At 49.7% G+C, this 16,185-nt stretch overlaps 2 protein-coding genes across 4 annotated transcripts; one reads left to right on the top strand and one right to left on the bottom strand.

Annotated features, from left to right (window-relative positions):
• Positions 1-9,340: 9,340 nt before the first annotated feature.
• spata18 (spermatogenesis associated 18) lies at positions 9,341-13,802 on the bottom strand. 3 transcript variants are annotated; one of them, XM_088393856.1, is made up of 14 exons: positions 13,138-13,790; positions 12,932-13,011; positions 12,741-12,847; positions 12,107-12,212; positions 11,823-11,938; positions 11,608-11,726; positions 11,403-11,486; positions 11,190-11,306; positions 10,913-11,105; positions 10,658-10,816; positions 10,414-10,589; positions 10,230-10,353; positions 10,095-10,154; positions 9,341-9,940 (listed from the first exon to the last, which is right to left on the bottom strand). In XM_088393856.1, exons 3-14 carry the CDS (start codon positions 12,825-12,827, stop codon positions 9,884-9,886), a joined length of 1,398 nt encoding a protein of 465 aa, XP_088249982.1. In that variant the 5' UTR covers positions 12,828-12,847; positions 12,932-13,011; positions 13,138-13,790; the 3' UTR covers positions 9,341-9,883. The 3 variants fall into 3 exon arrangements, with proteins under 3 accessions (XP_088249982.1, XP_088249983.1, XP_088249984.1); XM_088393857.1 differs by lacking the exons at positions 12,741-12,847; positions 12,932-13,011; positions 13,138-13,790 and adding an exon at positions 12,284-12,643; XM_088393858.1 differs by lacking the exons at positions 9,341-9,940; positions 10,095-10,154 and having other exon boundaries at positions 10,230-10,370; positions 13,138-13,802.
• On the top strand, positions 13,422-16,055 carry sgcb (sarcoglycan, beta (dystrophin-associated glycoprotein)). The gene is made up of 6 exons (XM_088393859.1): positions 13,422-13,560; positions 14,236-14,445; positions 14,571-14,756; positions 14,845-15,036; positions 15,115-15,246; positions 15,326-16,055. The coding sequence occupies exons 1-6, from the start codon at positions 13,546-13,548 to the stop codon at positions 15,533-15,535; spliced, it is 945 nt and encodes a 314-aa protein (XP_088249985.1). The 5' UTR covers positions 13,422-13,545; the 3' UTR covers positions 15,536-16,055.
• The last annotated feature ends 130 nt before the right edge of the window (positions 16,056-16,185 follow it).

Raw genomic sequence — 16,185 nt, 5'->3', positions numbered from 1 at the left:
CTAAGCCCCAGCACAGCAACAGCCAGCCTGAGCCTGACACAAACCCTAACCCTAACCCTAAACCCAGCAAGAGCAAGCCTAACCCTAAGCCCCAGCACAGCAACAGCCAGCCTGAGCCTGACACAAACCCTAACCCTAACCCTAAACCCAGCAAGAGCAAGCCTAACCCTAAGCCCCAGCACAGCAACAGCCAGCCTGAGCCTGACACAAACCCTAACCCTAACCCTAAACCCAGCAAGAGCAAGCCTAACCCTAAGCCCCAGCACAGCAACAGCCAGCCTGAGCCTGACACAAACCCTAACCCTAACCCTAAACCCAGCAAGAGCAAGCCTAACCCTAAGCCCCAGCACAGCAACAGCCAGCCTGAGCCTGACACAAACCCTAACCCTAACCCTAAACCCAGCAAGAGCAAGCCTAACCCTAAGCCCCAGCACAGCAACAGCCAGCCTGAGCCTGACACAAACCCTAACCCTAACCCTAAACCCAGCAAGAGCAAGCCTAACCCTAAGCCCCAGCACAGCAACAGCCAGCCTGAGCCTGACACAAACCCTAACCCTAACCCTAAACCCAGCAAGAGCAAGCCTAACCCTAAGCCCCAGCACAGCAACAGCCAGCCTGAGCCTGACACAAACCCTAACCCTAACCCTAAACCCAGCAAGAGCAAGCCTAACCCTAAGCCCCAGCACAGCAACAGCCAGCCTGAGCCTGACACAAACCCTAACCCTAACCCTAAACCCAGCAAGAGCAAGCCTAACCCTAAGCCCCAGCACAGCAACAGCCAGCCTGAGCCTGACACAAACCCTAACCCTAACCCTAAACCCAGCAAGAGCAAGCCTAACCCTAAGCCCCAGCACAGCAACAGCCAGCCTGAGCCTGACACAAACCCTAACCCTAACCCTAAACCCAGCAAGAGCAAGCCTAACCCTAAGCCCCAGCACAGCAACAGCCAGCCTGAGCCTGACACAAACCCTAACCCTAACCCTAAACCCAGCAAGAGCAAGCCTAACCCTAAGCCCCAGCACAGCAACAGCCAGCCTGAGCCTGACACAAACCCTAACCCTAACCCTAAACCCAGCAAGAGCAAGCCTAACCCTAAGCCCCAGCACAGCAACAGCCAGCCTGAGCCTGACACAAACCCTAACCCTAACCCTAAACCCAGCAAGAGCAAGCCTAACCCTAAGCCCCAGCACAGCAACAGCCAGCCTGAGCCTGACACAAACCCTAACCCTAACCCTAAACCCAGCAAGAGCAAGCCTAACCCTAAGCCCCAGCACAGCAACAGCCAGCCTGAGCCTGACACAAACCCTAACCCTAACCCTAAACCCAGCAAGAGCAAGCCTAACCCTAAGCCCCAGCACAGCAACAGCCAGCCTGAGCCTGACACAAACCCTAACCCTAACCCTAAACCCAGCAAGAGCAAGCCTAACCCTAAGCCCCAGCACAGCAACAGCCAGCCTGAGCCTGACACAAACCCTAACCCTAACCCTAAACCCAGCAAGAGCAAGCCTAACCCTAAGCCCCAGCACAGCAACAGCCAGCCTGAGCCTGACACAAACCCTAACCCTAACCCTAAACCCAGCAAGAGCAAGCCTAACCCTAAGCCCCAGCACAGCAACAGCCAGCCTGAGCCTGACACAAACCCTAACCCTAACCCTAAACCCAGCAAGAGCAAGCCTAACCCTAAGCCCCAGCACAGCAACAGCCAGCCTGAGCCTGACACAAACCCTAACCCTAACCCTAAACCCAGCAAGAGCAAGCCTAACCCTAAGCCCCAGCACAGCAACAGCCAGCCTGAGCCTGACACAAACCCTAACCCTAACCCTAAACCCAGCAAGAGCAAGCCTAACCCTAAGCCCCAGCACAGCAACAGCCAGCCTGAGCCTGACACAAACCCTAACCCTAACCCTAAACCCAGCAAGAGCAAGCCTAACCCTAAGCCCCAGCACAGCAACAGCCAGCCTGAGCCTGACACAAACCCTAACCCTAACCCTAAACCCAGCAAGAGCAAGCCTAACCCTAAGCCCCAGCACAGCAACAGCCAGCCTGAGCCTGACACAAACCCTAACCCTAACCCTAAACCCAGCAAGAGCAAGCCTAACCCTAAGCCCCAGCACAGCAACAGCCAGCCTGAGCCTGACACAAACCCTAACCCTAACCCTAAACCCAGCAAGAGCAAGCCTAACCCTAAGCCCCAGCACAGCAACAGCCAGCCTGAGCCTGACACAAACCCTAACCCTAACCCTAAACCCAGCAAGAGCAAGCCTAACCCTAAGCCCCAGCACAGCAACAGCCAGCCTGAGCCTGACACAAACCCTAACCCTAACCCTAAACCCAGCAAGAGCAAGCCTAACCCTAAGCCCCAGCACAGCAACAGCCAGCCTGAGCCTGACACAAACCCTAACCCTAACCCTAAACCCAGCAAGAGCAAGCCTAACCCTAAGCCCCAGCACAGCAACAGCCAGCCTGAGCCTGACACAAACCCTAACCCTAACCCTAAACCCAGCAAGAGCAAGCCTAACCCTAAGCCCCAGCACAGCAACAGCCAGCCTGAGCCTGACACAAACCCTAACCCTAACCCTAAACCCAGCAAGAGCAAGCCTAACCCTAAGCCCCAGCACAGCAACAGCCAGCCTGAGCCTGACACAAACCCTAACCCTAACCCTAAACCCAGCAAGAGCAAGCCTAACCCTAAGCCCCAGCACAGCAACAGCCAGCCTGAGCCTGACACAAACCCTAACCCTAACCCTAAACCCAGCAAGAGCAAGCCTAACCCTAAGCCCCAGCACAGCAACAGCCAGCCTGAGCCTGACACAAACCCTAACCCTAACCCTAAACCCAGCAAGAGCAAGCCTAACCCTAAGCCCCAGCACAGCAACAGCCAGCCTGAGCCTGACACAAACCCTAACCCTAACCCTAAACCCAGCAAGAGCAAGCCTAACCCTAAGCCCCAGCACAGCAACAGCCAGCCTGAGCCTGACACAAACCCTAACCCTAACCCTAAACCCAGCAAGAGCAAGCCTAACCCTAAGCCCCAGCACAGCAACAGCCAGCCTGAGCCTGACACAAACCCTAACCCTAACCCTAAACCCAGCAAGAGCAAGCCTAACCCTAAGCCCCAGCACAGCAACAGCCAGCCTGAGCCTGACACAAACCCTAACCCTAACCCTAAACCCAGCAAGAGCAAGCCTAACCCTAAGCCCCAGCACAGCAACAGCCAGCCTGAGCCTGACACAAACCCTAACCCTAACCCTAACCCTAAACCCAGCAAGAGCAAGCCTAACCCTAAGCCCCAGCACAGCAACAGCCAGCCTGAGCCTGACACAAACCCTAACCCTAACCCTAAACCCAGCAAGAGCAAGCCTAACCCTAAGCCCCAGCACAGCAACAGCCAGCCTGAGCCTGACACAAACCCTAACCCTAAACCCAGCAAGAGCAAGCCTAACCCTAAGCCCCAGCACAGCAACAGCCAGCCTGAGCCTGAAACAAACCCTAACCCTAACCCTAACCCTAAACCCAGCAAGAGCAAGCCTAACCCTAAGCCCCAGCACAGCAACAGCCAGCCTGAGCCTGACACAAACCCTAACCCTAACCCTAAACCCAGCAAGAGCAAGCCTAACCCTAAGCCCCAGCACAGCAACGGCCAGCCTGAGCCTGACACAAACCCTAACCCTAACCCTAAACCCAGCAAGAGCAAGCCTAACCCTAAGCCCCAGCACAGCAACAGCAAGCCTGAGCCTGACACAAACCCTAACCCTAAACCCAGCAAGAGCAAGCCTAACCCTAAGCCCCAGCACAGCAACAGCAAGCCTGAGCCTGACACAAACCCTAACCCTAACCCTAAACCCAGCAAGAGCAAGCCTAACCCTAAGCCCCAGCACAGCAACAGCAAGCCTGAGCCTGACACAAACCCTAACCCTAAACCCAGCAAGAGCAAGCCTGACCCTAAGCCCCAGCACAGCAACAGCCAGCCTGAGCCTGACACAAACCCTAACCCTAACCCTAAACCCAGCAAGAGCAAGCCTAACCCTAAGCCCCAGCACAGCAACAGCCAGCCTGAGCCTGACACAAACCCTAACCCTAACCCTAAACCCAGCAAGAGCAAGCCTAACCCTAAGCCCCAGCACAGCAACAGCCAGCCTGAGCCTGACACAAACCCTAACCCTAACCCTAAACCCAGCAAGAGCAAGCCTAACCCTAAGCCCCAGCACAGCAACAGCCAGCCTGAGCCTGACACAAACCCTAACCCTAACCCTAAACCCAGCAAGAGCAAGCCTAACCCTAAGCCCCAGCACAGCAACAGCCAGCCTGAGCCTGACACAAACCCTAACCCTAACCCTAAACCCAGCAAGAGCAAGCCTAACCCTAAGCCCCAGCACAGCAACAGCCAGCCTGAGCCTGACACAAACCCTAACCCTAACCCTAAACCCAGCAAGAGCAAGCCTAACCCTAAGCCCCAGCACAGCAACAGCCAGCCTGAGCCTGACACAAACCCTAACCCTAACCCTAAACCCAGCAAGAGCAAGCCTAACCCTAAGCCCCAGCACAGCAACAGCCAGCCTGAGCCTGACACAAACCCTAACCCTAACCCTAAACCCAGCAAGAGCAAGCCTAACCCTAAGCCCCAGCACAGCAACAGCCAGCCTGAGCCTGACACAAACCCTAACCCTAACCCTAAACCCAGCAAGAGCAAGCCTAACCCTAAGCCCCAGCACAGCAACAGCCAGCCTGAGCCTGACACAAACCCTAACCCTAACCCTAAACCCAGCAAGAGCAAGCCTAACCCTAAGCCCCAGCACAGCAACAGCCAGCCTGAGCCTGACACAAACCCTAACCCTAACCCTAAACCCAGCAAGAGCAAGCCTAACCCTAAGCCCCAGCACAGCAACAGCCAGCCTGAGCCTGACACAAACCCTAACCCTAACCCTAAACCCAGCAAGAGCAAGCCTAACCCTAAGCCCCAGCACAGCAACAGCCAGCCTGAGCCTGACACAAACCCTAACCCTAACCCTAAACCCAGCAAGAGCAAGCCTAACCCTAAGCCCCAGCACAGCAACAGCCAGCCTGAGCCTGACACAAACCCTAACCCTAACCCTAAACCCAGCAAGAGCAAGCCTAACCCTAAGCCCCAGCACAGCAACAGCCAGCCTGAGCCTGACACAAACCCTAACCCTAACCCTAAACCCAGCAAGAGCAAGCCTAACCCTAAGCCCCAGCACAGCAACAGCCAGCCTGAGCCTGACACAAACCCTAACCCTAACCCTAAACCCAGCAAGAGCAAGCCTAACCCTAAGCCCCAGCACAGCAACAGCCAGCCTGAGCCTGACACAAACCCTAACCCTAACCCTAAACCCAGCAAGAGCAAGCCTAACCCTAAGCCCCAGCACAGCAACAGCCAGCCTGAGCCTGACACAAACCCTAACCCTAACCCTAAACCCAGCAAGAGCAAGCCTAACCCTAAGCCCCAGCACAGCAACAGCCAGCCTGAGCCTGACACAAACCCTAACCCTAACCCTAAACCCAGCAAGGGCAAGCCTAACCCTAAGCCCCAGCACAGCAACAGCCAGCCTGAGCCTGACACAAACCCTAACCCTAACCCTAAACCCAGCAAGAGCAAGCCTAACCCTAAGCCCCAGCACAGCAACAGCCAGCCTGAGCCTGACACAAACCCTAACCCTAACCCTAAACCCAGCAAGAGCAAGCCTAACCCTAAGCCCCAGCACAGCAACAGCCAGCCTGAGCCTGACACAAACCCTAACCCTAACCCTAAACCCAGCAAGAGCAAGCCTAACCCTAAGCCCCAGCACAGCAACAGCCAGCCTGAGCCTGACACAAACCCTAACCCTAACCCTAAACCCAGCAAGAGCAAGCCTAACCCTAAGCCCCAGCACAGCAACAGCCAGCCTGAGCCTGACACAAACCCTAACCCTAACCCTAAACCCAGCAAGAGCAAGCCTAACCCTAAGCCCCAGCACAGTAACAGCCAGCCTGAGCCTGACCCAAACCCTAACCCTAACCCTAAACCCAGCAAGAGCAAGCCTAACCCTAAGCCCCAGCACAGCAACAGCCAGCCTGAGCCTGACACAAACCCTAACCCTAAACCCAGCAAGAGCAAGCCTAACCCTAAGCCCCAGCACAGCAACAGCCAGCCTGAGCCTGACACAAACCCTAACCCTAACCCTAAACCCAGCAAGAGCAAGCCTAACCCTAAGCCCCAGCACAGCAACAGCCAGCCTGAGCCTGACACAAACCCTAACCCTAACCCTAAACCCAGCAAGGGCAAGCCTAACCCTAAGCCCCAGCACAGCAACAGCCAGCCTGAGCCTGACACAAACCCTAACCCTAACCCTAAACCCAGCAAGGGCAAGCCTAACCCTAAGCCCCAGCACAGCAACAGCCAGCCTGAGCCTGACACAAACCCTAACCCTAACCCTAAACCCAGCAAGGGCAAGCCTAACCCTAAGCCCCAGCACAGCAACAGCCAGCCTGAGCCTGACACAAACCCTAACCCTAACCCTAAACCCAGCAAGGGCAAGCCTAACCCTAAGCCCCAGCACAGCAACAGCCAGCCTGAGCCTGACACAAACCCTAACCCTAACCCTAAACCCAGCAAGGGCAAGCCTAACCCTAAGCCCCAGCACAGCAACAGCCAGCCTGAGCCTGACACAAACCCTAACCCTAACCCTAAACCCAGCAAGGGCAAGCCTAACCCTAAGCCCCAGCACAGCAACAGCCAGCCTGAGCCTGACACAAACCCTAACCCTAACCCTAAACCCAGCAAGGGCAAGCCTAACCCTAAGCCCCAGCACAGCAACAGCCAGCCTGAGCCTGACACAAACCCTAACCCTAACCCTAAACCCAGCAAGGGCAAGCCTAACCCTAAGCCCCAGCACAGCAACAGCCAGCCTGAGCCTGACACAAACCCTAACCCTAACCCTAAGCCCAGCAAGGGCAAGCCTAACCCTAAGCCCCAGCACAGCAACAGCAAGCCTAAACCTGACACAAACCCTAACCCTAAGCCCAGCAAGGGCAAGCCTAACCCTAAGTAAATTTTCCATAATAAAATTATTTAGGTCCCACTGAGATTCGAACCCGGGTCGCTGGGGTTGGAGCCCAGAGTACTAACCACTACACTATTGAAGCCTCGCTTATATTGCTTGGAACATATATGGTTATACGGGGCAGCACACGAGCAACTGTGTTGCAAATTTTCTATGATAAAATGTTGAGGTCCCACTGAGATTCGAACCCGGGTCGCTGGGGTTAGAGCCCAGAGTACTAACCACTACACTATGGAAGCCTCGCTCATAGTGCTTGGAACATATATGGTTATATGGGGCAGCACACGAGCAACTGTGGTAAATTTTCCATAATAAAATGTTTTAGGTGCCACTGAGATTCGAACCCAGGTCACTGGGGTTAGAGCCCAGAGCACTAACCACTACACTATGGAAGCCTCGCTCATATTACCTGGAATATGTATGGTTATATGGGGCAGCACACGAGCAACTGTGGTAAATTTTCCATGATAAAATGTTTTAGGCCCCACTGAGATTCGAACCCGGGTCGCTGAGGTTAGAGCCCAGAGTACTAACCAGTACACTATGGAAGCCTCACTCATATTGCTTGGAATATATATGGTTATATGGGGCAGGACACGAGCAACTATAGCGAACGATTCTTGAACACAAATTTTGAGTGAACCGATTCTAAATGCTCATTACTAGTACAAAACAGTACAGACGACCGTGGGACGTCACATCGAAATAACCGATAGGTTAATGACGCGGACTCTTACTCGGTACGTACTTGGTTCGATCCCAGATGCGAGAATATACCTAAATGTGCATTTATTGTGCAGTTAACCCTTTATTTACTTATTCTTTATTTTTTTCTTCGTGTAGTGTATTGAAGTGTCCATGAGGTGTACCTAATCACAGGCCACTTAAGCAGTTAACCAAATGTCAGATTTTTGTTTTCATGCCCCAAAAAATAAAAACAAGGAATAAAACACCAGACAGGTTTTAATGTTTATTAAAATAGTAATAAAACAAGTAAATTTCAAACCAGCAATATAATGTGAAATTTCAGTAGATATATTGGATAACAATATTTAGGCGTATATATGCATACACGTTATTTAAAAACTACTATAAGTGTCATACACTATGCTAGAGTGTTTACCAGCTCAGTGGCCTGAGAGGAGAGTGTCCGCCCTGAGATTGGGAGGTTGTGGGTTCAAACCCCTGCCGAGTCATACCAGTGACTATAACAATGGTACCCATTTCTTCCCTGCTTGGCACTCAGAGTAAGGGGTTGAAATGGGGCTCCGCTGCTGCTCAAGATCATTGGGACTTTAATTTATAAAATCAAGATGACCCAAAGAGAAACATAATCTCCCCCTTTTTGCATAACGGCGCAACTTTTTTAATCTTTATTCTATTTATTTGATGCACTGATCAGCTGGCACTTCTAAATTTCGTTGTACAAGTGAGACAATGACAATGAAGATCTATTGTATTCTATCCCTTCATGCAATAAAATTAGCCGTTAGCTTGGAGAAAACGTGCATAAAAGAAGTGGCGTTTCAGTGAGTGGTTCTTTCTTTCCTTGGCAAATCCTAAATCGACATTCTGACTTAGATAGTTCACGCCAAGAGGGAGACGCAACACCTTCACTGACTGATCCGTTGATGCACGGGAAGGAAGGAAGGCATTGACTCGTTCGCGAACGGAGAAGTTCCCTCACTGATCCGTTCTCGCGATGAACTGCAAATGCGAATCACTCACTCACAGATTTATTCACTCACAGATTCGTTCGTTGGTGAAAGGGAAATGCAATTCACGACTCGTTCGTGAACGTGACGTGACGTCATTGTCTTCTTCGTTTTGATTTACGGCAGAAAATTCGGCAACAAACACGGCGTCCGTCGTGAAAAACGGCGAGAGACGACAAACATTTGCTAGCGTGCTAGCTTACCTGAGAAACCGCCCGCCCGCCGCCACGCGCTCGGTGGCACCTCCATATGATAACTCCCCTTGAGCATACCTGTCTTCCATTGACCTAAAGACCTGACGTCACAGCCGTTAATTCAAATCTTCTTCTCCTGATGGTCCAACGGCGCTCGGCACACTGACGCCACCAGGTGGTCGCCTGTCATGGTGACGACTGTGGAAAGGGTTGCTTCGGACTATCCGTTGAAACTTTGAACACCGAACATGTTTGGATGGATACCCTATCAATATGACCAAATCTCCTTTATTTTGGGGACGCCAACACATTACAGAACGTAAAACACATATGCATCTTGTCATATCTCCCAAAATAACAAATGTCGGCATAATGTTTTTTTTCCAACCTTTTATTCAAACATAAACATTCGGTGTAATAACACCATCAACTACAAGCCAACAAATACAAAATTAAAATATCAATGTCGGCATAACGTGTGTCGGGTGGCAATGGCATAGCAGCAATGCTGTCTGTCACTCACTCGTGAATCTACGCGAACGACCAATCTGCCAGCGAGGGTTAGATGGAGAAATTACTTTACGAATCAGTGATGTATTTTCCCGTCCCGAAAGGGGGTGGGGGGGGGTATTCATTGAACGATTCATTTTAACGAATCGTTTTAGTGAACCTGATTCGTTCACCTAAAAGAACTGGGAATGCACATCACTACAATTCACGACTGGTTCAGGAAACAGGAAGTGACGTCCTCTTCTTCATCGTTTTGTTTTACGGCGAGGTGGAACCAGCTTCAATGCGCATTACCGACACACACTGGTTGAAGTCATATGAAAAAAAAGGCGCTGTTTTGAACGAAACGTTCACTCACGAGCTAACACTAATGCAAACTGTGGCCTGTCATGGATCCAATAAGAGTTCAGAGGCAGCTGGCGGAGATAGCGTCCGGAGACAATCTTTTCCTGTCGTTAAACGTCTGAAACGATTGAGAGCAAAGGAAGTCTTCATTTAACAAGCAATAATGAATTCAATTTTGAGTTTTTTCAAAGCTATTCCAACCAGCTACATATTTTCAGGGAACAAATTTAAATTCTGAGACGTAAGCGCTAGCATCACAGTCGTTAACTTACAAAATTGCGAGTTGGACTGAGAGAGCGTGAGCGCACGAAGCTCAGCGGGCTTCTGCTCCACTGTAAACAAACATGATGACAATTGACGCGTCAGAACTCAGAGCATCTCCACTTCCACTAATGGTGTGTCAGTACCACAGTTCCTTTCTTGGTCACGGCTTCGCCCTTGGCACGCACAGTTCCGCCTTGCATCAGAGCGGGCCACACGTGGTAGGAGACCAGCTGGGCCGAGAGGTCCGAGTCGGGGCTGCGCCGGTACCTGTTCAACAAGTAGGACTAAATTTGTGGCGTTTGGAATGATTTGTTTTTTGTGCCATACTTGCTGCTAATGAAAAGTTCTCCATCGCTGGCAAAGGCCAAGTCAATGGGCGGGTCCAACGTCTGCATGGTGAAGGCCAGCTTGCAGGTCTCCCTAATTAAGGGGCGCGCCACGGAGAAGTTGATTTTTGGAATAGAAGCGATGCGAGAGTTGAGGTTCATAGCGCTGAGTACTTCCTGTTGCAAGGGAAATGCACAGGTCACAAGGGCGCTCGAGTTAAGGTTGCCTCTCTGTTCCTTCTTACGTCCACACTATTCTCCACGTCATAGAGGTCCTGGTTTCGAACAATGTAGTCCAACACGGTATCTTCCAGGCTTTCAGGCCCGAAGTGACACGATGAGAGAGTCTTGCGAGCGCGCAGCCTGAAGAGACGGTGAGCCAGTTTGGCTGCCTTGAAGGACTCCTAAGATGACGCATATGAAAGGCACAAAAAAGATGAAAATGTCTTTTGGGCCAGGATTGTCCAATGAAACGAAGCCCGATTTCTTCTGACTCTTACCACCATGGCAATGAAGATGATCCTCTGGACCGTTTCCAAGTCGTTCAAGTAGCCCTGAAGTTGCAGCTGTGCCTCCTTACGCTCCACATTGTACAGGTCGCTGAAGCGCGAGACCACGCGCAGGAGACGTGACGAGCTGGTGAGCTGCGACCATGCCATCGTCTCGGATCTCACAGAATTACTTCTGGCCAGCCTGGGAAAGGCGATTTAAGGCACGAAAGCTTGTGGGATGCGGACTGCCGGTTTGGATCGGATGCATGTCGCAGCGCGATCAGACCTCTGTGAGCTCAGATACGATATTTCATTCCTCCACTTGGACATCTGACGCTCGTAATCGTGACAAGAATCCAACTTCTTCTTGTAGAGGTCATTTTGTAAGTATACTGCTCTCAAGCTACAAAAAACAAAACAAAAAAACAATACACCAGGAACAAATGTATTTTTATCTACCATGATAAAATGCATGCATGCGTGCGTGTATTTCAGTTACTTCTCTTTCAGTTGCAGTAGTTCATCCTCAGTGGTGGCTGTTTTGCTTTTTGTCTGGTTCAGATCCGTGTGACCATCGTCCAGCCTGAAAAAGACCATCCTGAGTTAGGGTCTGGTGCGTGGTGGGTGAGATAGAGGTAGACCCTGGATTGGTTAGCAGAGGATAAGTTTCTTGATACTTTATTTTCCTTCTTCGTCAGACTCACCCTGCCTGGAGCGCTTCCAACTGCAGCCGAGTGGAGCACAGCTGAGGCTCCAGCCACTGTGCGTCGCTCATCTTGCCGCTAGAGAGCTCTGTAAGCTTACGCTCCTCTTCTGCCAAATCCTGGTAAGCACACAAAATTCAAGCCATTCAGCACCAACTGTGATGACCCGGCTGCAGCAAAGGTCATCATTACAGCGCTTTAAAGGGTGATGTCACCTGCAAGACACTGAAACCGGCGTCTTTGTGGACAGGGGGCCGCAATGGCAAGAAACAAGAGCCCAGCCATGGAAGCAGACGTGTTTTTAGCGTGGCCACGCCGTCTGTGTGTTGACCTGAGGAGGAATGGATGTTACACACAAAGATAATACACAATATAATTGTCACATTAACGGTGGAAATGTATTAAAATGCTTTGTCTCATTTTTTATGTCAAAGAAACTTAGCATTTGGACAGGGGTGTGTAGACTTTTTACATTCACGGTAGCTTATGTGGTGGTTACCATCAGCAGCTACAGAGTTAAGGATGGCAAAAAGCTGCCCTTGGATTTTGGCAGTTAATTCCATCATCTCACAGCACCGATTCATATTCTCATCACAGGAAATCACCTTGGGAAGCACAAAAATCACAGCCATGAATGACACTAGTAGGGATAAGCCACGGAAAATAGATGGAGTACCTTGAAACTGAAGTTTTTAATCAAACCCACTCTAATAATCTAATACATAAATTAATTCATTTGGCTCACTGGTTAGCAAAGGCAGAGGTACATCACATAAAGCGGCAAATTTAACGCATAAGGATATAAGACAAAACCTAAGGGCAAATCGCATAACTTCCGTGTTGACGTGAACAAAACAGGAAGTAGCCGCTGGTGAACACTCCAAAATCGAGTTGAAGCTCTTTGGAATACACCGCTCGGAAGCCATGACAACTTGTTTTCATAGCAACCGAACTCAAATTGTAAATATGTTTGGTGTTAAATAAATAGGTGCATTTTGTGGATTAAGTAAGGAATATGGCTGTGACGCAAATGTCATTTGAAGTCATACCATGACGTGGGCTGCCGCCATTACGTGTATAAATGACGTTTGCAGCATTAAGAGTAAACTTTAAATGCATAAAAAAAAACTTACATGATACTCCCTTTGCCATCTTTCCAACTTGTCTTGTAAAACGTTGAAGCAGGACTGACTGACCAGCGCGTTTAAAGCATCTGCCATGTCTGCGCTCCGCGTGGGTGCTGGAATAACAAAACAAACAAAAACTCTCGGATGTCGGGAGTGAAAATAATGAAGAAAAGTGATTAAGAGTTGTCCCCGCTTACAGGTGAGTCGACGTCACGTCATCTTCAGTCGGTCTTTGTTTCACAGCAGTTCTCACACGGAGGATGTGGCTGGTGATGCCCTTTAATAAAGTTTTAATCCATTAATTAAACGTTCCCCAGCATTCTCTCGAAAATGCAATGGCACAGCGTCAAGAAAAGGTGCGAGTAAATGTAAATCCACTAGAGGGCGGTGTTGGATAACTTACACAATTGGGTTCACTATTTGAGAAACTAAAGAAGTTGCTTCGTGCGACTGTTAAGAAAATCGATTAAAAATACATCCTGAAAATGTTAAACTTAAGTTGAATTGTTTTAAAACTGTAGCGGTCATGGAAAATATGGACGTATATGTGGTTTATTTTGGGTATCCTTACGCCATTGGCTGGAAGCGTCGGAATGTACCATCTTACGGAAACGAAAGTTCAATATATTTTTAAACTGAGTCAAAACGACACATATTACAGATTTCTGTGCTTTAGAGGAAAGCAATACAACATTTAATTAAGTTAGCCTCCGGCAAAAACACGATAAGTTTGGACAAAAATAACAGTAGGGTGGTGGAAAGTGGTACGTTCCTTTACCACACTCCAGGAGCTGAGAAAGGGAGGGTGAACATGGCTTCCGAGCAGGTCCGTTAAATTCTCTAAATATTCATACGTTCTCCTTTTTCTGACGCGATTTTTGAGTGTTTTAAGGAGTGGCAGTTGCACCCGTGTGTCCCCAGTGCGCCGAAACGCTTCTTTTCAAGCCAAGCGCGCTGTCATCGCAGTGTGATTAACACTGATCTACCGTGTCGTAATTGTCCAATAAAGGCTGTGTTGCATGTAAAATGAGTCGAAATATGACATTTACCTTACCGGCTTGCGTGACGACAAACTTACGATATAGGAGCGCGGATAAGTAACGGGTTATTACATCTGTTATGATGCTAAATTGGGAACTGTATTTATAGTGATGGCCCCACTCGCAGCCAGGCTGTCTCGTTTGAGACACATTCCTGCACACACAATGTAATGATAATCATGTTGCATTGACGAAACCATATAAATGAGCCTTGTTTAAAAGAGCCATTGTAAATCTAGAGAGTCGAAGTTCACATTTGTCTAAATAAGGAATGCCCACAGAGCAGTGGCGGTTCTAGCTTTTCTTTTTCCAAATTGTGCACATTTGAAATCATATAGTTTTCATTTTTAGTTAGCATGTAGTTTGGCTGCAAAATCAAATATCTAATGTGAATGTTGAAAGACTATGAAGCTTGTATGACATGGTCTCTCACATTCACAACATTGGTGATTTTCCTCTAGGAGAGCGCCAATGGGCCGGTGAAGAAGTCCATGCGAGAGAAGGCAATCGAGAGACGTGGTGCCAACAAGGAACACAACAGCAACTTCAAGGCGGGCTACGTACCCATCGAGGAGGAGCGTCTGCACAAGACGGGTCTTCGCGGGCGCAAGGGCAACATGGCCGTGTGTGTCATCGTGCTTCTTTTTCTCCTCGCTTTGATTAACCTTATTGTGAGTAAGACAGTGACAACAACAAAAACATGAAAAATGTGTTATATGGTTTATATTCTTTTAAATACACTATATCAATGTATAGTAAAAACACTAATGTGGTAACGACAATGACTGTCTATCAGATCACTCTGATCATATGGACGGTGATTCGCATCGGTCCGAACGGATGCGACAGCATGGAGTTTCACGAATCGGGTCTGCTGCGCTTCAAGCAGAAGGCAGACATGGGCGTTGTTCATCCACTGCACAAAAGCACTGTGGGGGGTCGTAAGGACCAAGACCTACTCATCGTCGGCAACAACAACCCGGTAAGAGGACTTGAAAACCTTCACCACGAGCACAAATCAGTCGTTCACGTAGGGCAGTTGAAAACATGATAGTTGATACTTGTTGCAGGTAGTGTTCCAGCAGGGCACCTCCAAGCTGAGCGTGGAAAAAGACAAGACATCGGTAGTCAGCGACACCGGGATATCCTTCACTGACCCCCGCACCCAGACCACTTTCTTCAGCACTGACTACGACAACCACGAGTTCCACCTCCCCAAAGGGGTCAAGGTGCTCAGTGTCAAGAAGGCCTCCACAGAAAGGGTGATTGTCTCCCTTCTCTCATCTTTTAGTTCTCGGTACATGTACAGTCGTTTCAAGCGGTACTTCTGGTCTCCTCAGATCACCAGCAATGCCGCGTCAGACTTGAACATCCGCGGGGACAGCAAGGCCATCATTCGCGGCAACGAAGGCGTCAACATCATGGGCCGCACTGTCGAGTTCAGAATGGGCGGCGACATTGAGCTCAGAGCCGTAAGTATACGTACATGCGGTCACATCATACAAAAACGCAGTGCCTTCTGACCTTCTTCGTCCTTTTGGTTGCTTGCAGGAGAACAGCATCGTGCTGAACGGCTCCGTGATGTTCAACGCCACCCGCATCCCCAATTCGGTGGGCGACGTATACTTCGACGAAGGCGTGGAGCGCTACAAGCTGTGCATGTGCGCCGACGGGACGCTGTTCCGTGTGCTGGTCAAATATCCCAACATGGGCTGCCAGACTTCAGACAACCCATGCCGAAACACACACCAAGGACTGTAACCCCAGCATCTGCCTCCCTATTACAAAAAAAAAAAAAACTGTATTCATGGATTACATGATCGCAGTCGTTTGGAAAATGCAGTATTTTGTTTGACCATCCAGTATTATTTTTATTATTTATATCCTGGAGGGTTGCACAGGGATTTATTTGGCAGCTGTGTGTGTGTGTGTGATATGTTAACTGACCACAAAGTGATTAGTAGGTTTTATGCACTGCAGTTCATGCTCAAAGCTCTCAAGTGGTCAATCATTACATTGGCTTCATGAGAAGTTTCTATGGAATACATAGAATGGATACTTGCCATACATCTTGCACAATCTAATGAGAGCCGCTTCATACGGACAAAATGTTGAACACGGGTACGACGCGGTTAATCGATAATGTTCAATTAATACTACCAAATGTGAGTATTATTGGGATTTTTTACGATCAAAATGAGGATCGGTTAGATGATCTGTAACATTTGCTTGAGAACATTACGGCGTGTTTGTTTGAATAAAAACCTGGCGTGTCAGCGTGCTGCTGCCTCTTATCGTTTGTTTTGGTTAAAGGTCTCAGGGCGTGTGTGTTTGAAAATGACGGCCTTTTATGATGGAATAGAATGTGCGGGCTCGGCCGTCAGGAACGCACTTATCTCGGCATGAAAAGG

The sequence above is a fragment of the Syngnathus floridae genome, chromosome 13 (genome assembly GCF_059516105.1).
Source record: "Syngnathus floridae isolate MCC-2025c chromosome 13, RoL_Sflo_1.0, whole genome shotgun sequence".
Taxonomy (NCBI): Eukaryota; Metazoa; Chordata; class Actinopteri; order Syngnathiformes; family Syngnathidae; genus Syngnathus; species Syngnathus floridae.
The sequence above is the reverse complement of the archived record's forward strand: the minus strand, read 5'-3'. Positions and strand labels throughout refer to the sequence as shown.